Source organism: Cetorhinus maximus, chromosome 16 (genome assembly GCF_964194155.1).
Source record: "Cetorhinus maximus chromosome 16, sCetMax3.hap1.1, whole genome shotgun sequence".
Taxonomy (NCBI): Eukaryota; Metazoa; Chordata; class Chondrichthyes; order Lamniformes; family Cetorhinidae; genus Cetorhinus; species Cetorhinus maximus.
The window spans coordinates 63,345,038-63,370,154 of NC_135894.1; the positions used below are offsets into that span (position 1 = coordinate 63,345,038).

The following is a 25,117-nucleotide window of genomic DNA, read 5'->3' on the forward strand; positions in this document are numbered from 1 at the left end:
AAGTGGGGATGTTCGCTGATGATTGCACAATGTTCAGCACCATTTGTGACTCCTCAGATACTGAAGCAGTCCATGTCCAAACGCAGCAAGACCTGGACAATATCCAGGCTTGGGCTGACAAGTGGCAAGTAACATTCGCACCACACAAGTGCCAGGCAAGGACCATCTGCAACAAGAGAGAATCCAACCATCGCCCCTTAATGTTCAATGGCATTACCATCACTGAATCCCCCACTATCAACATTCTGGGGGTTACCATTGATCAGAAACTGAACTGGACTAGCCATATAAATACTGTGGCTACAAGAGCACGTCAGAGACTAGGAATACTGCAATGAGTAACTCACCTCCTGACTCCCCAAAGCCTGTCCACCATCTACAAGGCACAAGTCAGGAGTGTGATGCAATACTCCCCACTTGCCTGGATGTGCAGCTCCTACAACACTGAAGAAGCTTGACACCATCCATGGCAAAACAGCCCGCTTGATTGGCACCACATCCACAAACATTCAGTCCCTCCACCACCGACGAACAGTAGCAGCAGTGTGTACCATCTACAAGAGGCACTGCAGGAATTCACCAAGGCTCCTTAGACAGCACCTGGCAAACCCACGGCCACTACCATCTGGAAGGACAAGGGCAGCAGATAGATGGGAACACCATCACCTGGAGTTTCCCCCTCCAAGCAACTCACCATCCTGACTTGGAAATATATCGCCGTTCCTTCACTGTCACTGGGTCAAAATCCTGGAACACCCTCCCTAACAGCACTGTGGGTGTACCTGCACCACATGGCCTGCAGTGGTTCAGGAAGGCAGTTCACCAAGGGCAAGTAGGGATAGGCAATAAATGCTGGCCCAGCCAGCGAAGCACACATCCCGTGAATGAATTTTTAAAAAAGCTATGGTTATAATGCACTTAGTTGTCTCAAAAATAAAATCTAATGTAATAACGTGTCAAACAGCAGCTACAGTATCCAATCACAGCTGACAGTCACTTGTTTAAACTTCACTGTACCCTTCATATAGCCATGTAGCAAACTGCTCCCCTCCCCCACAACCGCACGCTCTCGCCCACCCCATTCTAAGTTGCACTGGATGGTAAACGACAAGTAGTTTTGGCAAAGATGATCCAAAGCTTGATCAGACAGATGTGTTTTACTGAAGATTTTGAAAGCAGAATGCTATAACAAGGTGTATGGGTTTAGGGAGACAGATCCATTGTGGGCCAAAGGCTCTATGAGTTCAAATTCCACAGCAGCAGCTACAGATTTTAAACTAAAAGCTTGCATCCGGCCATGAAACAGTTGGATTGCTAGAAAAACTCAACTGTTCATTAACGTCCTTTAGGAAAGAAAAGCTCCCACATTGACTTGGTCTGGCCTGTGTGTGATTCTAGACCCAAAGCAGTGTGGTTGGCTCATAACTGCCCTCTGAAATGGTCAATCAAGCCGCTCAGTTGTATCAAAACCATTACAAAAAATTATAATCCACATGGGCTGCAGTGGTTCAGAAATGAGACTTACCACCATCTTCTCATGGACGACTAGGATGGGCATTAAATGCTGGCCTTGCCTGCGACACCACGTCCTGTGGAGGGATAAAAACACATTTGCATAGCAATCTTTTATGTACAGGTTATGGAGACTGATTCCCAGAGCTCTTCAACTGAGGAAGGACATGAGCTCTTCCTCTAGCCAACAGATTCCTACTCCCTCACTGCCATAAAGACATGGTGCTGCTCACACGTGCTCTGCTTCACTTTCTGTTCCCTCCTCAAACTGGCTGTTTAAATCCCCTGGGTTAGATTTATTTACGCCGATGTTTGCAGCAGGTGAAGTGGTTGACACTTTGTTCTCTAAGCATTTTCCTCTGAGGCACTGGAAACCCAGCCAGGATCTTGGGGAACTCCGAGAGAAATGAAAGATGAACATATGTTAGGAAGTTGGCTGCAAAATACACTTCAAATACTGCAAACATATCATATTCCACAGTACAGTACTTTAATATATACCTGCAAGAGTGAGTGAAAAACAGGAAAGAGATAATATTAGCTCTGAGCTTAGGGAGGGCTCCAGCTTCACCCTGCACCATTCCCTCTATGGTATTAAGTCTCAATGTGGCCTTCTGAAATGTAGCTTGTTCCCTCCAGGTGTGTGTCGCTTTGCCCTTCCAGCAGAGGAGTCATTTGGAAATGTTGGAAGTTGAAAGGTGCCTGCTGTGACACTCAAGTGCCCATGTGAGTAAAGTCAGCATGCATTGTGCAGCGATATTTTTCTGGAGCTTATTTCATGGACTCACCTTTACAGTTGCAATTGTGTCAGTTGTTCCAGTTTGAAGTGCAGATAGAAAGTTTGCCCTGTGATGGAAGGAACTGCAAGGGTGGCTGAGTGCTTTTGCATTCGGTCGCAGCCAAGGTGCAGCTGGTTGAACGTGACCTCTGTGGCACTTGCATTTTGTGCAAGGAAATGATGGGTAGTCTTGGCTGGTTTTCTGAGGCCATCAAGTTTCTTCACCATCTGCCACATCCGCTGAATGTAGGACACAGAACTGATCTAATGTGTCACCTTAAAGTCATAGGCTGTACTGTGGGGTTGGTGCCTTCCGCATCAACAGGGCAATACACCTTTGATGGAATAGCTCTTGAAGGAGCACCTCCACAGCTGTGTTATTGAATTAGAAGGTTCTTTATGGGATATGCTGCACCATATCTTCCTGTTCTTGTTTACTTACAGACCACTGATCTTCCCACTGCCAACAAATTTAATTCCTCTTTTCAAGGCAGATGAGCCAAATTTCCCATGACATCACCTACACCCGCCCATACTCCCATACCCCACTGTTGTGATCCAAGCTGAGGTTACCCCTGGACAAGCCTGATCCCAGAGTGGAACCCAGCTTGATAGATCCTAACTTTTATTTGTTTGTGTAGATATCTGGAGAGTAGCTACTGAACAGAGGGACAGGAGTCAGCTGGTGAACTTTTAACAAAAGAATAAAACATTTATTCAACAAGAAAAGATGAACTATATTACAATACTCCTTCACCCACAACTATACCTTTACAGATATAAACAGATTTGTAAGGATAACATAGTAAATACCCAATCCTTGTAAACCTATGGCACCTGTGGTCAGACACACCACATTCTGAACTCAAGTGACAGATACCACCTCAACTTGATACTATGGATCTCTCCTCAACTCCCCTCCCAGATACTTGTCACACCATGAGCCAACCAGTCTCACTATCTTCCATCCTTCACATGAGGGTTTCCAATCTCCATTCTACAAGACCTCGCCTTGGAATCTTCTCCGAAACTAACGCTTTCTCTCAGACATCTTCCACAAGGTTCACCTCCAGGGTTTTGAACTCTCCTTCTGATGTACCTCTTCTGTGGGTCACTACATGCACTCAAGCTGTCTTCCATACATTCTCTCTCACCAACTCAGCCTTAACAGTGTACCACTGCTTTACATGCCCAAAGCAAAGAATTACAGACCTTCAGTTCTCTCTTTGGATATTCTTGCTTCTTGAAAGCTGTTCTCACTTTAAATCTGAAGCTTGGAGCCTTTCTCTCTGCCCCTTATACTTAACTTCACTTAACAGGACCTTTTCCTAGGTTCCTGTCCTTCCTTTGACTACAAGGTTTCCTTTGGACTTTTCACTCTTCCACTACCTTGGATTTTTAGGGTTTTTCCTTAGCTTGGGACTTCTATCTGTCCCCTTTGCTTCAGTCTCTCCTGGCAGCAGCTCCAAAACCAGATGAACTCCAACAGCTTCCAAATCAAACTGCTGTCTTTCTTCTGTGTGTATGTCTACGGGAGGATCCTGCCTATCAAGCTCCCTGTTGCTAGGCAATAGCACTTTTTTTCTACTCTTGTGTATTTACCTTTACCATATAGCAGTCATAACCTCCTCGTTAGGAATGCAAGCAGCTTTTTAAAGTTAAACTAAAACTTCATTTGACCTTAACACACAGATACAGAAATACAAATCAAACTTAAGCTTCAAAGCTAAAACTCATTCCTAACACTCATAAATACAAATGTAACTGACTTAAACTCTCTCTATTTCCTAACATCCACTCCACCCCACCTATTCAGTATGCTGCCAGTGGAAGGCACAATCGAGACGCAGAACTTGGAATGCATATATCATTTTTTTTCAGTTACGGGATGTGGGCGTTGCTGGATAGGCCAGCATTTATTGCCCATCCCTAAATGACCTTCAGAAGGTGGTGGTGAGCTGCCTACTTGAACCACTGCAGGCCATGTGGTATACGTACACCCATAATGCTGTTAGGAAGGGAGTTCCAGGATTTTGACGCAGCAACAGTGAAGGAATGGCTATATATTTCCAATACAGGTTGGTGAGTGGCTTGGAGGGGAAACTCTAGGTGGTGGTGTTCCCATCTATCTGCTGCCTTGTTCTCCTAGGTGGTAGTGGTCGTGGGTTTGGAAGGTGCTACCTTAGGATCCTTGGTGAGCTTCTGTAGTGCATCTTGTAGATGGTACACACTGCTGCCACTGTTCGTCAATGGTGGAGGGGGTGAACATTTGTGGAAGGGGTGCCAATCAAGTGGGCTGCCTTGTCCTGGAGAGTGTTGAGCTTCTTGAGTGTTCCTGGAGCTGCACTCATCAAGGCAAGTGGAGAGTATTCCATCATACTCCTGACTTGTGCCTTGTAGATGGTGGACAGGCTTTGGGGAGTCAGGATTCCTAGCCTCTGACCTGCTCTTGTAGCCACAGTATTTATATGATTAGCTCAGTTCAGTTTCTGGTCAATGTTAACCCCCAGAAGTTGATATTCAGGGATTCAGTGATGGTAATGCCATTGAATGTCAAGGGCCTATGGTTAGATTCTCTCTTGCTGGAGATGGTCATTGCCTGACACTTGTGTGTCACAACTGTTACTTGCCACTTGTCAGCCCAAGCCCGGATATTGTCCAGGTCTTGCTGCATTTGGGCATGGTCTGCTTCAGTATCTGAGATGTTGTGAATGGTTCTGAACATTGTGCAATCATCAGCGAACATCCCCAGTTATGAGGTAAGGAAGGTCATTGATGCAGCAGCTGAAGATGGTTGGGCCTAGGACACTACCCTGAGGAACTCCTGCAGCAATGTCCTGGAACTGAGGTTATTGACCTCCAACAACCACAACCATCTTCCTTTGTACTAGGTATTACCCGATTCCCATTGACTCCAGTTTTGCTAGGGCTCCTTGATGCCCGTAACACCCTTATTCAAAAATGGATGGAGACAAAAAACAGGTAACTATAGGCCACTTAGCTTAACATCTGTCATTGGGAAAATGTTGGAGTCTATTATAAAGGATGTAATAGCAGAGCACTTAGAAATGCATAATATAATCAAGCAGAGTCAGCATGGCTTCATGAAAGGGAAGTCATGCCTAACAAATTTTTTAGAATTCTTTGAGGAGGTAGCAAGCAGGATAGAAAAAGGGGAACCAGTAAATGTAATATATTTGCATTTCCAAAAGGTGTTCCATAAGGTATCGCACACAGTGTTGGGGGTAGTATATTAGTATGGATAGAGGATTGGCTAATAGAAGATAGAGAGTTGGGATAAGGGGGGCATTTTCTGTATTGCAACCTGTAACTAGTAGTGTTACTAGGGATCAGTGCTAGGGCCACAATTATTTACAATATATATATTGACTTAGATGAGGGAAGTGAATGTGCTATCACCAGGTTTGTGGATAACACAAAAATAGGTGGGAAGGCAAGTGGTGAGGGTGACACAAGGTGTCTACAAAGGGATATGGCAGGTTAAGTGAGTAGGCAAAAACTTGGCAGATGGAATATAATGTGGGAAAATGTGAGGTTATGCACTTTGGCAGCAAGAATATGGGAGCTGAATTTTATTTAAACAGAGAAAGACTGCAGAAAGCTGCAGCACAAGGATTTGGGAGTCCTTGTGCATGAATCCCAAAAAGCTAACATACAAGTTCAACAGGTAATAGGGAAGGCAAATGGAATGTTGGCCTTCATTTCAAAAGGAATGGAGTATAAAAATAGGGAAGCCTTGCTAAAACTATACAAGGCACTATTTAGACCCACACCTAGAATACTGTGAACAATTCTGGTCCCCTTATCTAAGGAAAGATATACAGGTATTGGAGGCAGTCCAGAGAAGATTCACTATATTAATCCTGGGTCTGGAGGGATTTTCTTATGAGGAGAGGTTGAGTAGGTTGGGCATGTACTCATTGGAGCTTAGAAGAATGAGAGGCGACCTTATTGAAATACATAAGATTCTTAGGGGGCTTGACAGAGTAGTTGCTGACGGGTTGTTTCACCTTGTGGGAGAGTCTCGGACCAGAGGGTATAATCTCAGGGTAAGGGGGTGCCCATTTAAAACAGAGATGAGAAGGAATTTCTTCTCTCAGAGGTTAGTGAACCTGTGGAATTCTTTACCGCAGACGGTTGTAGAGGCTGGGTCATTAAGTATATTCAAGGCTGAGATAGACAGATTTTTAATCAGTAAGGGAATCAAGGGTTATGGGGAAAAGGCAGGAATGTGGAGTTGAGGATAATCAGATTGGACATGATCTCATTGAATGGCAGAGCAGATTGGATGGGCTGAATAGCCTACTTCTGCTCCTACGTCTTATGGTCTTATGGTCACACTCGGTCGAATGCTGCTTTGATGTCAAGGACAATCACTCTCATTTCACCTCTGGAGTTCAGCTCTTTAGTCCATGTTTCATCCAAGGCTGTAATGAGGTCAGAAGCTGAGTGACCCTGGCGGAACACAAACTGAGCATCAGTGAGCAGGTTAATTGCTAAGCAACTGCCATTTGATGACACTGTTGTTGACCCCTTCCATTACTTTACTGATGATCGAGAATAGACATAGGGCAGTAAGTGTCTGGTTTGGATTTGTCCTGCTTTTTGTGTACAGGACATACCTGGGCAATTTTCCACATAGCTGGGTAGATGCCAGTGTCGTAGCTGTACTGGAACAGTTTGGTTAGGGGTGCAGCAAGTTCTGGAGCACAAGTCTTCAGTACTATTGCCAAAATATTGTCAGGGGCCATATCCTTTGCAGTATTCAGTGCATTCAGCTTTTTCTTGCTATCACATGGAGTGAATCAAATTAGCAGAAGACTGGCATCTGTGATGTTGCAGACCTCTGGAGGAGGCTGAGATGGATCATTCACTCAGCATTTCTGGCTGAAGAATGTTGCGAGTTCTTCAGCCTTATCTTTTGCACTGATATACTGGGCTCCTCCATCATTGAGGATGGGGATATTTGCGGCGCCTCCTCCTCCAGTGAGTTCTTTAATTGTTCACCACCATTCACAACTGGATGTGGCAGGACTGCAGAGCCTAGATCTGATCCGTTGGTTGTGGGATTGCTTAGCTCTATCACTTGCTGCTTATGCTGTTTGACATGCAAGTAGTCATGTGTTATAGCTTCACCAGGTTGATATCTCACTTTTAGGTATGCCTGGTGCTGCTCCTGGCATGCCCTCCTGTAGTCTTCACTGAACCAGGGTTGATCCCCTCGCTTGGTGGTAATGGTAGAGTGGGGGATATGCCGGGCCATGAGATTACAGATTGCGGTTGAGTACAATTCTGCTGCTGCTGATGGCCCACAGCGCCTCAGGAATGCCGTCTTGAGTCACTAGATCTGTTCAAAATCTATTCCATTTACCTCGGTGATAGTGCCATACAACACAATGGAGGGTATCCTTAATGTGAAGGCGGGACTTTGTTTCCACAAGGGCTGTGTGGCGGTCACTCCTACCAATACTGTCATGGACAGATGCATCTGCGGCAGGCAGGTTGGTGAGGATGAGGTCAAGTATGTTTTTCTCTCTTGTTGGTTCCCTTACCACCTGCTGCTGACCCAGTCCAGTAGCTATGTCATTTAGGACTCGGCCAGCTCGGTCTGTGGTGGTGCTACTGGGCCATTCGGTATATATAAAACTCTGGAAAGAAGAGCTCCATTCAAATAGTACCTTTTATGACCTTAGGATGTCCCAAAGTACTTTACAGCCAATTAAGTATTTATTAAAAAATAGAAGTCACTGTTGTAATGTAGGAATTCCAACCAAATTTGCGCACAGCAATGTTTCACAAGCTGCCGTGAAACAAATGATCAGATCACGTGGTGTTCGTTGAAAGGCAAGTGTTGGTCAGGACATCAGGAGTACTCCATGGAATCTTTTACATCCACCTAAGAAGGCACAGTGTTGGTGTAATATCTCATCCAAAGGACACCACCTCCTAAAGGTCAGTATTCCCTCAGTACTGAAGTTTCAGCTGAGATTGTTGCTCACGTCCCTGGAACTCACAATCTCCTGACTTAAAGGCAAAAGGGTTTTTAAAATTACTTTTTTGAGATGCGGGCTTTGCTGGCAAGGCCAGTATTTATTGCCCATCCCTGATTGCCCTTGAGAAGATCGCGGTGAACCACTTTCTTGAACCACTGCAGTCCATCTGGTGTAGGTACACCCAAAGTCTGTTCGGGAGGAGTTTCAGGATTTTGACCCAGCTACAGTGAGGGAACCGTGATGTTTTTCCAAGTCAGGATGGTGAGTGGCTTGGAGGGGAACTTGGTGTTCCCATGGATCTGCTGCCCTTGTCCTTTTCAATAGTAGAGGTTGTAGGTTTGGAAGGTGCTGTTTAAGGAAATTTGAGGAGTTGCTGCAGCGCATTTTATAGATGATACACCAAACTGCTACTATGCAGTAGTGGTGGAGGGAATCAATATTTAATTTCGTGTTTGGGGTGCCAATCAAGCAAACTGCTTTCTCCTGGATGGTATGCAGCTTCTTGAATGTTGTTGGAGATGCACTCGCCCAGGCAAGTGGAGGGTATTCCATCAAATTCTTGACATGTGCCCTGTAGTTCATGGACAGGCTTTGTGGGGTCAAGAACTGAGTTACTTGCTGTAGAATCCCCAGCCTCTGGCCTGGTTTTGTAGCCACAATATTTATATGGCTGGTCCAGTTCAGTTTCTGGTCAATGACAACCCCGAGGATGGTGATTGTGGGGGATTCAGTGATGGTAATACCATTGAACATCAAGGGGAGATGGTTAAATTCTCTCTTGTGCTACCACTAAACCAGACTGAGGCTACTGGGAAAGATATAGTGGGGATTGGCACTCCCAATTTATGGAAGTACAATGTTCAGAATGCCAGTACAAGGGCCAGGATCCCTTTTTTAAAATGGAACTAATACAAACACTTAAGACCAACAATACCTTCATTTGGTGGCTTTAGTGCTGATGACTTATGTTTTAAAGTGATACTGAACCCCATTTACACCTCACTCAATAAGTCAGGGAGGAGATAGCAGATGCTCTGAGGATGATTTTCCAATCTTCACTAGATACAGGAGGGGGTACCGGAGGACTGGAGAAATGCAAACGTAGTTCCATTGTTTAAAAAGGGATCAAAGGAAATGCCAAACAATTATAGGCCAGTTAGTCTTACATCGGGGGTGAGCAAATTAGTAGAATCAATCCTAAGAGATAGGATTAACTGTCATGTGGAAAGGCATGGACTAGTCGGGGATGGTCAGCATGGATTTGTTAAAGGAAGGTATTGCCTCACAAATTTGATTGAATTCTTTGAGGAAGTGACAAGAAGGGTTGATGAAGGTAGTGAAGTGGATGTTGTGTACATGGATTTTAGCAAGGCATTTGACAAGATCCCACATGGCAGATTGGTCAGGAAAGTAAAAGCCCATGGGATTCAGGGTATTGTGGCTAACTGGGTAAAAGGTTGGCTTTGTAACAGGAAACAAAGGATAATGGTCGATGAATGCAAGTTGTCTCAAGTGGCGTTCCACAGGGATCGGTGTTGGAACCCTTGCTGTTTGTGTTATATATTAACAATTTGGACGTGAACGTGGGGGGCACGATTGGGAAATTTGCAGATGACACAAAGATTGGCCGAGTATTGGATAGTGCAGAGGATAGGCATAATCTCCAAAACGATATAGATGGGTTGGTGGAGTGGGCGGTAAAGTGGCAGATGGATTTTAACATAGAGAAGTGTGAGGTCATACATTTAGGGAGGTCAAACAGTTACAGGGATTACATAATAAATGGGAATATACTAAGAGGGGTAGATGAAGTGAGAGATCTTGGCGTACAAGTACACAGGTCCCTGAAGGCAGCAGTTCAAATAGACAAGGTTGTAAAGAAGGCATATGGAATGCTCTCCTTAACTGGCAGAGGTATAGAATATAAAAGTAAGGATATAATGTTGGAATTGTATAAAACACTGGTGAGGCCACAACTGGAGTATTGTGTACAGTTCTGGTCACCACATTACAGGAAGGACATAATAGCTCTGGAGAGAGTGCAGTGGAGGTTTACAAGAAGGAGGAACAGCACCTCATCTTCCGACTAGGCACTTTACAGCCTTCCGGACTTAATATTGAGTTCAACAATTTCAGATCATGAACTGTCTCCTCCATCCTCACCCCCTTTCCAATCCCCCTTTTTCCAATAATTTATAATTTTTAAAAGAAAATATATCTTTGTTTTCCCACTTATTTTTAAATTTATTTTTATCTATTGTTTTATCTCCAGCTTTTAGCCCATTTCGATCCCTTCCCCCCACCCCAACCCCATTAGGGCCATCTGCCACTAGCTTGTCCTGCTTGCTACCCTTAATGTCCCCATTAGCACATTCCTTAGATAATATCACCACTGTCAACACCCCTTTGTCCTTTTGTCTATGACATCTTGCCTCCACCTATCACTGGCCCTCTATCCAGCTCCACCTGTCCCACCCCCATCTACCAGCTTATATTTCACCTCATTTATCCATTTCCTTAGTTCTGATGAAGAGTCATACACACTCGAAACGTCAATTGTATCCCTCTCCGCAGATGCTGTCAGACCTGTTGAGTTTTTCCAGGTATTTTTGTTTTTGTTTCAGATTTCCAGCATCTGCAGTATTTTGCTTTTAAAGAATGTTGCCAGGGTTAGAAAAGTGTAGCTATGAGGAGAGATTGGATAGGTTGGGGTTATTTTCCTTAGAACAAAGATTCAAGATAAGTGGCAGAAGGTGTTGGGGGGGACATGAGGAAGAACTTTTTTACGCAGAGGGTAGTGGGTGTCTGGAATTCGCTGCCCAAGTTGGTGGTAGAGGCAGAAACTCTCAACTCTTTTAAAAAGTACCTGGATCTGCACCTTAAGTGCTATAAGCTGCAGGGCTATGGGCCGGGTGCAGGAAGGTGGGACTGGAAAGGGCACCTGGGTGTCCTTGGGCTGGCATGGACAAGATGGGCCGAATGGCCTCCATCTGTGCTCTAACTTTTCTATGGTTCTATGGTTTACCTCCGTTTCTCTCTGTTTCTCTCTCTCTCTCTCTCTCGCTCGCTCTTTCCATCCTCACAGTGTGCTGCCATTCACAGAGCTGTCCCCAGCCAGCTTATTGATGGCTTCATCAGGCTGCATCCACCAGAGGGGCTACAGACAGACAGCCAGTGAGTGGCGAGCCATGTTCAACCCAAACGCCGCTGCCCATCCACAGCATCACACTTTCTGGTCTCAGAGCACATCTGGCCAACTTGGTGCCGAAGTAAAGTGACGGCACAGGGCGTTTCGGATCTTATTGTTGAGCTGATCGGCAGAGATATCGGTGTTGGCAGCCCGGGGAGGAACTTCTGACTGCTCGCTTCCTGCTCGCTTCCATACGCGTGCCCCTGTATTGAAGCAGGTAAGGGGACAGAATCTTACAGCAATTCTCAGTAGCTAAACCGTACTCTCGATCTTCAGCTGCGAGGTGAATCTGAAAGAACCCGTTCCCAGAATTAACACCTATTGTACAGGACAAACGTTAACTGCTGCTGCTGCTGGTGGTGGTGGTGCTGGTGGTGGTGGTTTTATTTTAGCAATATGTCTTTACATCCTGTCATGTATAAACATTAGCAACCGAATTTTGAAAATCGAGTCTTTTCCGGAATAGATGAACTGGGTAAATGATTTCCATCACTATCAGTGACCAACAGGTTGTCCAACAAAGGGTGGTTGACCAAGTGAAGAAGCGGATTTCAATGCAGCTTGAGAGTTGAATCTGGGGTGGTGTTTAACATTGTATCCGATGGATTGTTCATATAGACACCAGGTACCCCATGATTATCGAACATCCCAACCTATTCCATTTAAGTCCAATTCACCTGTATGTCGATGATTTGTTCCAAGTAATTCCACAGTCTTTAGGGAACTCTAGCCACAGTGTTGAATAGTCTGTGAAACCTGACTTCACTGGTAGCATGCCTTTAAGAAGTGTATGGGGCCGATTTTGCTGGAGTGAGGCATCTGGTCAAGATAAAAAAGGAAGACTTGCATTTGTATAGTGCCACTGCTGGATGTTCCAAAGCACTTTGCAGCCAATGAGGTACTTTTTGAAGTGTAGTCACTGTTGTAATGTAGGAAATGTGACAGCCCACTTGCACACAATAAACTCCCAAACAACAGCAGTGTGATAACGAACAGATAATCTGTTTCTGTGATGTTGATTGAGGGGTAAATATTTTAGCCAGAACACTAGGGTTGACTCCACTGTTCTACTTTGAAACAGTGTCACGGCTTTTCTTTAACAATGGCCTGAGAGTGCAGAGGACACCTTGGTTTATTGTCTCATCTGACAGAAGGCACCTCCAGTAATGCAGCGCTCCTTCAGTACTGCACTGGAGTGGGACTTAGACTTGTTCATGCACAATTATGTTTTAACAGTCTGGTCATACTCCAGAGGTAGCCTGAAAGGTGTACTTGGGGACCCCTCGGAAGTCCCCACACACCGACTACATGGCAACAGCCTGGGAAATTTGGACTGCTGATGGGCAATTCCCGCATGTCTGGAATCCCCTGAAACTCTGAGTTAGAGTCAGAGACTTCAGATTACTTATCAGAATAGTTACCCAGGCAAAGTTGGAAGGATTAAAACCAGTTCTAACTCCTGGATAACTACACTACTGACCTCCAGACTCCCCTCTAAACCCCCTGACTAACCCCCTGATCACTCGACTACCCTCTCACCCTCCCCAATTACCCTCCGACTACCCCAACCCAACTATCCCCCCACACCCTGACCACCTGATTACCCCTGTGACTCCCCCAACTACCCCCCATCTGGACCACCTCTCGACCTGCTCAAATACATCCCACCCTCGCCAACTACCCTCCTAAAACCCTGATTACCCCCTCAGCCCTCAGCTACCCACCCACCCTTGCTTACCCTCCTGCCGCCTACTACCTCCCACCCTGACCTCTCAACTACCCTCCCGATCACCCAACTAAACCCTTCCACCCCTGACTGCCCCATTCACTACCCCTAATCACTGGACAACCCCCCGACTACAACTACCCCCACCCCCAACTACCCTACCATACCCCATGAGACACTGTGGCATGTTAATCTTGATGAATTGTGACAGAAGTACACTGACATTCACTTCTTGTCGGGGCTGAAAATCGAGTGAGGACATGGTGAGTGAAGGACAGAGTTTATACAGATTATATGCCATAATATCCACACTAGTGTTCAGGACAATATCCAGTGAGCGACAAAGCAGGGTTTGTACAGATCATACCTTATAATATCCACACTAATGTTCAAGTAGAGTGACAATCCTGTGGTGAATTAGGTATGGAAATTCCCCTTATGCTGCGTGAGAAGATTCAGTTGAGAGATTTGTTTACTTGGTGCTTTGTGCTGAACCATTTGACTGGATCTGTATGTTAGATATTGAATGTGTTTATTGGAAGCATTTCTCTTCTGATTTAATGGCTGAGTTTTGTTGATGGGATATTACTGACTATCAGAAGATGAGGTATAATTATCTGGGAGGTGCAGTAGCTGAGGATTCTTACTGATTGTTGAGGTATGTGTAAGTTTGTGTGTGTGTGTGTATGTGTATGTGTGTGTGTGTGTGTGTGTGTGTATACATGTTGGGAGCTGGTTATTATTCTGTGGACTGTGAATGATCAGTTCTGTAAATGTGTTGGGATCTGGATGTTGCCTGTCTTTTCAAATACCTCTAAGATTTTCCATCACCAGATCACTATAACTTCCTCAGAAAAGAAAAGGAAGAAAGACGTGCATTTATATAGAACCTTCCGTGATCAACAGATGTGCCAAAGCGCTATACAGCACTTTTCAGCCACTGTTTTAATCTAAGAAACACGACAGCTAATGTTTCCACAGCACGTTCCCACAAACAGCAATGTGATAATGACCAGATAATCTGTTTGTTGGTGGTGTTGATTGAGGAATTAATGTCGGCCAAGACACCAAGATGTGTCTTATGCCAGATAATGATTTTAAATCCACTGGCTGGAAACATGAATCGAACATTTTAAAAACAGACTTTTTAAAAACACAGAAACTAAAGTGACTTGAAGATGGCTAACTTCAATTATATTATGATTTGTTCCACATTCCAATTCATTGGAGTAGAGTCAGTCTGCCTGCAAAAACCATCAAAGACAATGACTTCAGGGGAGTATGAGGGACTCATATCCCTGTCTCATTAGCAAGGCATCTATGGCAATCAGTTGAGGTATTCAACTGTTGGAGATGGGCCATTAAGACTAATCACATGTACAATGGGACTCTGGCTAAGTTAGAGTCCAGGCATGAGCTAATCAAGTCACCTTTGGAATACACGGACAATAGTCGGGATTTTCTGGCCCTGCTGTGATGGGACCTGCCACAGGAATGCGGTGGGACAGCCAAAAGTCCACTGACTTTCGGTGGGACCGGAAGATCCCAGCAACATGTGGGCGGGGCTGGAAAATCCCGGCCAATGTCTTTATTTGAAATTCCCCTGGCAGTTGGAGAAGGAAGGTCACATGACAAGTCAATTCTTTGTATGTTTTAAACACATGTTTTCTCAGTGGAACTGAAGACAAGCAGTTTAGGGAGAAGACTTAAGTGGGACACCTCCTGCCCCCTTTTCTCTCCAACCCATCTGGTAAGCTTCAAGCCCTGTTTGCTGACTGTAATTATCCAGGAACACCATGCTGCAGACAGAGATTTCTGGTCAAAGAATCCAAACAGCACCACCATCTCCCGAAGAACAACCAACTTAGTCATCTACATCTTTAAATTGGAAGCATTGAGACCATCAAATTCAGCTTAAAACCAGCAGAAACACCAAACTACATATTGTATACTCTTTTACTTTTTTTAATGGACTTTAGTTTGGCCAACCTATCCTTTCCCACTCTGTAATCTATATTTGTGTGTGTGTGAGCTTTGTGTATGTGTACACATGAAAGTCTTATGTTTTACTTAGATTGGCTTAGGTATAATAAAGCTAACCTCTTTCTTTGTTAAACTCAAGAAAACTTGTCCTGTTGGTTCTTTTATGATAGCAGCATGTAAACAGTTAAGTACTCATTGAATTCAAAAGTATATCCATTTAAAAAAACAGTTGTGATCAAACAAGGAAAGGGTAAAGGGGGGAGCCATTCGATCCCTCCTCACTTGGTCATTACACCAGGGATAACCCCCTTGTTCTTCTTCAAAATAGTACCTTAGAACCGTTTGCATCCACCTTACAGAAAGAAAAAGGAACTTCGGTTTAACATCTCATCTGAAAGCCAGCACCTCTGACAATGCAGTACTCCCTCACGACTGCACTAGAGTGTCAGCCTCAGTGCTCAAGTTTTGGTGTGGGACTTGAACCCACAATCTTCTGAGAGTGCTACATCCTGAGCCAAAGTTGTCAATCATCACAGCCCTGCAGCCCACGAGGTCCTCTGTGCTCCTCAATTTTGGCCTCTTGAGCATCTGGATTTTAATTGTTCCACCATTTGTGGCCATGTCGTCAGCTGCCTGGGCCCTAAGCTCTGGAATTCCCTCACTAGGCCTCTCTGCCTCTCTACCTCTCTCTCCTTCCCTAAGACACTTCTTAAAACCTACCTCTTTAACTAAACGTTTGGTCATCTCTCCTAACATTTCTTTACATGGCTTGCTGTCAAATTTTGCCTGTAATGCACCTTGAAGTGCTTTGGGCCCTTTTACAATGATAAAGGTGCTATAACAATAGAAGTTATTGTCATTCCTGGACAGCGTGGTGTCCAGGTCACTGAACCAGGGTTCAAATTCAGATGCGAACTGAGGAAATCTTTTTTTTACACAATGTGTGGTTATGATTTGAAATGCACTGTCTGATAGGGCGGAGGTGTAGATTCAATAGTAACCTTCAAAAGGGGATAGGATACATACTCAAAAGAGGAATAATTTTAGGTGGAGGAGTGAGGCTACCTTGATTGGCCCTCAAAAGAGGTGAAACAGACTCGATGGACCAAATAATCTCCTTTTGTTCTATCATTCAGTATGATTCAAAACATAGAAGAGCAAAAAGCTCAGGAGAGTTACTAACAAGAAAAGAATTGTCTAAAAGAGAGCATTATAGCATTAAATATGTTTCAGTGAAACAGATGGGAAACTGGCAGCAAATGAAAGGCCCCGCTTAAGAGTTAAAGTAATGCAGTTACATATCATTATTCACGATTGAGCCTTTTAAGACGCTAAATTGGGCCCCGTCTTCATTTTCCTTCCTCCACTGAGAACAGATTGTATTTGGTCCCTCCTCCAAATTTATGCCCTGTTTCTGCTGTAAATTGCAGTCTGGAATGGTCCAAATTGCCTTCACAATCTGGTTTGCAAATGATAGTAAGTATGCCGCCAAATTCCAGAAAGCAAAATGAGTATTTTTCCAGACTTCTCCTGTGAAGTGTTCTATTCTCATATTATATAGGAACTGGATTCAGTGAAATTGCTGGATACTTTCTCCAATTGTTTTGTAACCCATAATTCTTTACATAATTAAACTTGTTTTCTCATTTTCTCCCCCAAATGTTGTTTAAATGTCAATTGTTGCTCAGTGCTGTTCTTTGGAATACTGCAATGTCAAAGTTGTGATGTATTTATGCATTCATTGCATTTATCGCAAGTTTGCGTCAGTAAACCTGTTCTAAGTAGAACCATGAAAGTTTACAGTCAAGAAGACCTGTCTGTGCTGTGTCTTTGCAAATTAATCCAAAATTAATCCCATTGCCTTGCTCTATTCCCATGATCCTGTGCCTTCCTCTGTTTAAAATAGTTCCAAATTTTCCAGTACAGGATGTCTCAACCACTGACTGTGGCAAAGCATTTCATGCTTTAACAGTTTTTGTGCAGAAGTATTGCCGAACTTAAAATAATCAGAGTAAAGAGATATGTTAACACTGTGTCACTGATTCACCGGTGATAACAGTTTATTACTATTCATAACCTTTCATAGTTTTGAAAAGTTTCTTAAATCTCCTCTTGGCCTTTCTATGACCCAAAGGAATTGGTCCTAGTAGCTCAAGCCTCTCCTCAGAAGTAGTTTCCGATCCTTGGCACCATTCTAGTGAAACTACACAGTCTGTGGCTTTAGTGTGCTTTTTATAATGGAGTGCCCAAAAAAATCATACAGCATTCTAATTTGCCCAACCAATGTTTGTACAAAATGGTACCACCTCTATAGTGCTCCCGACGTCATCCCGCATTATTTGCATTTTCAGGTCAGTGGGGGCACAGCTGAGTCAGCTGTACGTGCGCCAACCTGTCAACGGCCTATTGAGGCCATTCAAAAATCAATTAAAGCAATTAGTGGACCTGCCCGTCCAACCTTAAGGTTGATGGGCAGGTCAGGAGTACTGGCGGCCACCTGAAAAAGCATGAAACCTCATCCACGGGCGGGATGAGGTTTCATGACTGCATTAAAAAATTAACATTCACTTTGACTTAACGTTATGTCCATGTCCCAACTCATGTGACGTTGTTACATGAGGGGACATGGATGGCAAATGAAATTTTCGAAACAAAATTTTTTTCCCTTTGGGAACTGATCTCCCTGAGGCAGCATTTAGTCTCAGGGAGATTGGAGCGCTCTTTTGCATGCATACGTGAAGGAGTGCACTTCCGCATTTCCCATTCCCCCCCCCCCCACCCTGCACTGCTTCCGTGCGGATGTCACACTGGGCGGGCCTTAATTGGCCTGCCCACGAAAAATGGCAGCACGCCCCCAATTGGGGGCGCTGATTGGAGGCGCACCCACCCACGCCCGCTCCCGCACTTCCCTCCCAATGGGGGTGAAATTTTGCTCACAGAGTCTGCAAGGATAAGCTAAATCTTGTAAAGTTCTGGCTGCAGCTAGTCCTGAGAACCCTCCTACTAATCCAGTGTCAGGAGCACTGTTTGAACTAAACCCATTGCTAAAACCCAAACCCTGACCTGGAGCCTCATCACATAGCCTCCGAGCTCATAAAAGAAAAAAAAAATTAAATCTCTCGCGAACATTGTGACTGTCCAGCTTGGAAAACAGCAAGCTTACGTTTAAATTTGAATGCCTCGTTATTCGGATAAGTAAACCGCAGAACAAAATACGTTAGCAGCATCACTTTTGGTTTAAATAAAAAGTCAGAAGAGCAAGTGAAACACACTTTTTCACTCTGTAGGGCCAGTGCAGATGACATCATTGCAAGACAGGGCATTAATGAGTCATGCTCCAAATTTGAAGAGGTTTTGAAATCTTTTGACATTTATTTCAATTTGCGAACCAACAAAATATTGGAGAGAGCTAAATTCAATAAGAGAGTCCAACAGCCTGGGGAACCTGTCAATTCCTTCATAAATCATCTCCACAGGATGGCAGAGGAGTGTGAATATGGAGATTTAAAGTCTGAACACATCAGAGACAGAATAGTGGTGGATGTCACAGGCGATTCACTCTCTGACCTCCTACAAGCTAAAGATAATCTAACCTTACACATGGCAATCCAGATAGTTGGACTGTCTGAACCACACAAGCAACAGTGAAATCTTAAGGGGAGAGAATAAAACGTGGAACAGGTGCCACCCCACAGTCCAGCTTATCAGGTCACAAAGACACAGGGACAATCCAAGTCAGGGAAAGAAATTCCTGAACCGTTCAGCAGAGTGACCGTGCCAGTGCTGCGGTATGAAGTGCCCTCACAGGAGAGTTCAATGTCCTGCGAGTACAATCCAATGCTTCAACTGCAAAAGGATTGGACACTATGGCAAACTGTGCAAGTCAAATCCCCAGCACTGCACAGATAGCCCAAAAGTAATTCACGAGGTCGAGACTGAAAAGCCAAAAGACACACAGCCATGCTTCTTGGGTGAGGTCAAGGAGGGTTGTTCTTTATTTTGGAATGCTGACATCCTGGTAAATGTCATCTAACAAATTTTAAATTAGATCCATGTACCAGCTTGACAGTCCTGTCAGCTGAGGAACCATGGCTCAAAGACCTCTGGCTTCAAACAATTGACTCTCCACCTTACGGTGCTAGAGGAACCCAACTTCCAGGCTTTGGCATGATCCTGGAAGCACTGTGGTACGGTGCCAAACAGACCTTGGAGCTGATGTACATCATCCAAGAGTCTTCTCTCTCCTGAACAGGGCTGCCTGTGTAGCCTTAGATCTCCTGCAGACAGCAGAGGATGTCAAGACTAGCACTGTCGTCGGCCAACCGCAACTGCATGGTCCTGAGTACTCAAACACTAAGGAGCATTCAGAATCACACTTCAGCTTTGAACACACAACTCTCATTGTGGAGCAGGTGAGTCCATTCTTATAGCTGGTCCCAGAAAACACCCCAGTGGTCAGACCAGCCTGCTGCCCTTGAGAAAATTACGTCTCCGGTGGAAGTGGTACAACAGAATGATCAGACCAAGAAGCCTCTACCCCCAACTACGACAATGGTTCGGCTGGTCAACACAGAAACCACTGTGTACATACTGCAGCTCCCAGCCAGGATGCCACAATCACAAGAGATGCTGGAATCTGGTAACAGTCTCCCACCGTTGATAACATAAACAGGCGAATGTACCACTAAAGCTTCTTTTTGTAACAGGAATGCTTGTCCTCAACCACAGAGGGCATCGAGACAGCCTACACGGAGAAAGAAGAAGAGAAATAAATGCTGGGGAGACAAATACAATGTTCTTTCACCCTGTAAGAAATGATTCAGAGTAGCAGCAAACACTGATCAACCCAATCGCTGAGCCGACCAACTGCAGTTCAACATGAAGGAAAGGGAAAAAAGAATGAAAGCATATCCATATTCTAGTCCAACCTCTGAGCCAACAGCAGGAAACAGAACCAACAAAGTCTTCTGACACACTGGCAAACAAGTTAGGAAAGGGTTATGAGGCCTCCAGACCACCTGAACCTGTAGATTCAAGAGCTTGAAGTGTGGAGATGGGGTAGTAATAATATTATAGTAGTGATAATGTAGTAATTACAATAATGTGGTAACAGCAATGTGAATGCATGAGACTGATAACAATGTAAGGCATAAAATACACTAATGTAAGTTCATATACATTGGATAAAGGCATTGGGACAGGTGTAGTATAAGGGTCTGGCACATACAGGGTTAGTGTGGGGCTGAGCACAGTACCACCTACACAGTGGTGTAAGAAGGCACATGACCCAGACCTTGGATCAGTGTGGTGTTGAGCAGAGACATGTAAAGACCTAGACAGGAGATAGCTCCTTGCCTTTACCCTTTACAATATATAGGTATACAGTTACAAGTAGTTAATAAAGACTGCTGTTAACCTACTGAACACTACGGAGGCTTCTTTAAGAGATACCATTCTGTAGCCAACACCCTCCCAACACTCATCACATTAACTTGCACCTGTCTGCCCATTCCACTGGTTGTTTCCCTTTCTAAGGTTATTTTCAGTCCTCCTCACTTTTGTGTTGACAACCATATGCATCAGTCCAAGAACCAAAAGTGTACCCAATAGAGATCTTTGGGGAAAATCACTTTCAAGCAATGCCCATTTACTGTAGTTCTTCATTTCTTGCTTGTCAGCCACCTTTCTAACCATACTGCTATATGTTTTACCATACAGCTGAGCTTTTCCAACAAACTTCTCAGGCGCATCTTATCAAACAACTTCTGAAAATCCAGAAATACAAGAATACCTCTCCTGGAGCCACAATAATCTTCCCACTCACTGCTTCCCTGAGTTCAATAGGGGCAAAATGTGCATTGGTTAAACTCATGGTTAAACTGCAATATGTTCTTCATGTGCATAAATTACTAAAAGCTAGTGCACGGGTAGAAAAAGTAATCCAAAAGGGCAATGAAATGTTGGCCTTATCTCAAGGGTGTTGAAATTCTGAAGTGATAAAGTGATGTTTCAGACATAAAGAGTCCTGGTTAGACCCCATCTGGACTACTGAATTCAGTTTTGGGCACTGCACTTCAGGAAGGGTATATTGGACTTGCACATGGCACAGCCTAGATTCTAATGAGTAATAATGGGGATAAAAGGGTTAAATTGAAAGGGATTTGATGGGTTATATACAGATAACGATATCCTCTGGTAGGAGTATGCAGGTCAAGAGAATATAATGGGCCTGAACTTCCTCGGAGTGGCAATCAGCGTCAGATTGCCACTCGGTTCCCAGTTTTTCACCTGAATTTTTCTTTGATCCTATCCCACTCGATCTTCCAGCTCAGGCCTGGTGAGATCCAGGCAGTGCAGCCCATCCCAGGGGCCTAGCGTCGAAGTGCAGCTGAGTCAAGGGGAAGGAGGCACCGCCCCCTTTTACTTGGCACTCACTGCCGTTAACAGGTTAGTTAAAGGTCCATTGAAATTTAAAGGTCCTTGGCAGGCCAGGGAGAAGGTGAGTGTCTAAGGTGAGTGGATAGGATTTGAGGGGTGGGGGGGTTGATTGGAGGTTGGTGGGGGGGATCAGAGTTCAGGCAGAGGGAATCGGAGATCTGGATGCGGATCAGAGGGGGCGGAGAGGGGTGGCCGAAGTGGTGGAGAACGGGGGGTCGGGGGGAGGTCAGGCAGGTTGGGGGGGTGTCTTATAGGGTGACCAAATTGTACTATTTCCAATAGAGTTGAACTGCAGACAATTCTTAAGTAGAAACATTAAGTTTATTTACAATATACTCAGCCGCAACTACATGTGTGCTTTCAGTTCCAACTCTATCTCTATACTGTCTGCTGAGGTAGCCTGTGCTACTCTCCTATTGGTTACTACAGATCATGTGATCTTCCCTAACAAGTATTATTCTTAAAGGTACATTACGCACTAAATAAAACCGTCATTATTACATTCCTCCCCCCCCTTAACTTGGCTATACATATTTTATTTACAAGTACGTATTTTTTAAGGCAACATAATGTTTACACTGGGTATGGAATTTACAAGTTCAGTCTTTCAGGTGGTTTCCTGAAATGTGTGGAACATCGCAGCTCCACAACTTCAGATTCTTTGTCAGGAACCTCCTTTTCCGGAGTTGCCTGAACATCAGGTGCTTCAGTGGGCACTTGCAGTTCTGTATCCTCAACTCTTACAGGAACACCAGACTTGTCAGTCCTGGGTTGAGTATCCTCAACAGGAAACGCAGACCCGGTCATGGTCACTGGTGGAACTATGTCTTGATAATTTGTCTCTCTCTTCCTTAAATGGTCCACATGTTTACAGACGATCTGGCCTTCCACCTCTACATGGTAAGATAGAGGTCCAATCTATCTTTCACCCGGTAACCACTTTGGTCCTTCCCCGAAGTTTTCCACAGATACCGGCTCTCCCACGGTAAATTTCCTCTCTTAGCTATGCCAGTCGTATCTAGCTTTCTGGCTTCCCTGACTCCTTTCCATCTTCCTCTCTAAACTCGGCATTATTAAGCTCATTCTCATCCTGAGATGGCGTTTCAACAATAACTCCGCAGGTGTGACACGTATTGTTGTGTGAGGGGTAGTCCTGTAATGAAAAAGGAAGCGTGCTAGCTTGGTTGCCAAAGAATCACCAGTTAGCTTTTACATGTCTGCCTTGAATGTTTGATCCGCCGTTTGGCAAGTCCATTTGAGGTACAGTGCAGTTTTTACGAGTGATACCGTTGAGGCTGATAAAGCGTTGAAACTCAGCACTCATAAATGCCATGCCATTATCAGAAATGACTACTTCTGGTAGTCTGTGAATGGAAAAACTCTGACGTAGTTTCTCAATTGTAGCGCCCGACGTTGGTGGCTCCACCTCATATACGTCCAACCATTTTGAATGGGCATTGAGAATGAGCAGAAACATTGACCCCAGGAAAGGTCCAAAATAGTCAATGTGTAACTGCACCCAGGGTCTACCTGGCCACTCCCATGGGTGTAATGGAGTTGTCACTGGCAACTTTTGCAGTTGCTGACATTGCACACAGTGCTTTACCATACTGTCTATTTTGCCATCCATCCCAGGCCACCATAAGTAGCTGTGTGCTATGGTCTTCATTCGGAAAATTCTTGGATGGGAACTATGTAGTTCAATTAAAAGTGGCTCCCTTCCCTTTGGAGGAACTATAAAAGTGGCTCCCTTCCCTTTGGAGGAACTATCACTCATACACCCCACAATAAGATGCCATCCTGGCTGGTTATTTTATGTCATCTGTATGGTTTGATTTCATCAGATACAGCCTCCTGTGACCAGCCATATATCACTTGTTCTTGTACTTGAGATAGGACTGTCTCCTGACTTGTCCAGTCTCTAAACTGTTGAGCAGTTACCAGTGAGGAATCTAAGAAATTTAACAGTAAAACAAATTCCTGTGCAACTGGGACGTGCTCATCATTTTCTTGTAAAGGCAAACGACTAAGGGCATTGGCGTATGCGATTCGATTGCCAGGCCTATGTACAAAAGTGTATTTGTATGCAGTCAGAATTAAGGCCCTATCAGTACTTCTGTATCTTCTTTCTATGGGCCTTCTTCTTTCTAGCGCAGACTTTAATCTCGGCCTTCTTTTTGACTTCACTGTTGGCCAGACTTCTCTCAGATGTCAGCTCAACTTGTCTGAGCTCAGTGGCTGAGTCTCCCAAAATGTCATTATCTGTCTGCTTCTTGGGAAATTCTGCGACTTTTGCTTCCAAAGCCTCTTTGGCTTCATTTAGCGGATTCTTCAACTCTTCTGTCTCTTTTTTGTTTTTGTTTTCTGCCTCCTGGAAAATTGACCAATGTTGTGTCTTCTCTGCCAACTGACCCTTCAGTTTATTCTGAGAAGTGCTGAATTCTTTCTGTTTCTCTTCATACTTTTCCAGAGGTACAAACTTTGACTTGAGGGAATCTTGTAGTACTAGAAGGTCTTTCACTAGGTTTTCTTTTTCCCTGCGGAGGTTGCTCACTTCGTCTCGAACTCTTTCACCAAGCAGGGTCCCTTCGAGTTTCTCCTGCTGTTCTTCCAGGTTTTGGCTTAGGACAGCCTGCATTTCTTCAGGTTGTTGATTCCTTACACACTCCTTTATCAAAACAGGAATGCTTCCAGCTTCCTTTTGGAATCTCAGTGGCCAATCAAGGTTGATTTCCCTTAGCCAATTTTGCCCTCGAAGGTTTGGCCCTTTGCCTCTCAATACCAACACTGGTAGCTTTGCCGATTGGCTTCCATAATGGACAGTTACTCTGCTTATGCCTTTTACTTGAATGTCTTCACCTGTATATGTTTTTAGCTTAGCAGCTGTTTGTTCTAAACTTAATTGATGTTCACCATTATTCAAATATCTGAAGGTATGTTCCCAATTACTGTTGTGGAAGCTCCCGTGTCCACTTCCATTTTAACAGTTTTGCCATTTACTTTCACTGTGACAAATATTGGTTCTGTCTTTCCAACTTTCAGATTAAACAAGTAGATTTCAGAATTTGTTATTTCAGGCTCTTTTACATTGTAGATTTCATTGGGCTTCTTCTTTTGTTTACAAGCCTGCTTGAATCTTTCCTTTCACTACCTCATTATAAGTCCATTTCTGTGACAATAGTAGCATTCGATTTTTTTAAACTGCCAATCGCTAAATGACTGATTGTTTCCACCTCTAATAAAATTATTCTTTGATCTCACTGCCAAATTATTTTTCTTTATTCTTCGGCTAGGGGGGGTGCTGTTTCCCATTTCTCGGCAAAGTCTTGCTTTTTCATGTCACTTTCAGCTGGGATTTCCTGCCCGATGTAGAGGGTGGCGCCATTTTGCACACCCTGCAGTGCTTTTGAATCTCTTACTGCGCTTTCCATGGCCAGCGCTATCTCTAGCACCTTCTTGAAATCCAGATTCACTTC

At 44.3% G+C, this 25,117-nt stretch overlaps 1 protein-coding gene across 1 annotated transcript in view; it reads left to right on the forward strand.

The window, feature by feature from the left end:
* The first annotated feature begins 19,754 nt into the window (after positions 1 to 19,754).
* Positions 19,755 to 25,117, forward strand: part of drd3 (dopamine receptor D3) — an 86,917-nt gene continuing 81,554 nt past the window's right edge. The window contains exon 1 of the mRNA XM_078560451.1: positions 19,755 to 19,842. Within this exon, the coding sequence (XP_078416577.1) occupies positions 19,755 to 19,842 (88 nt within the window). The remainder of the gene's footprint in view (positions 19,843 to 25,117) is intronic.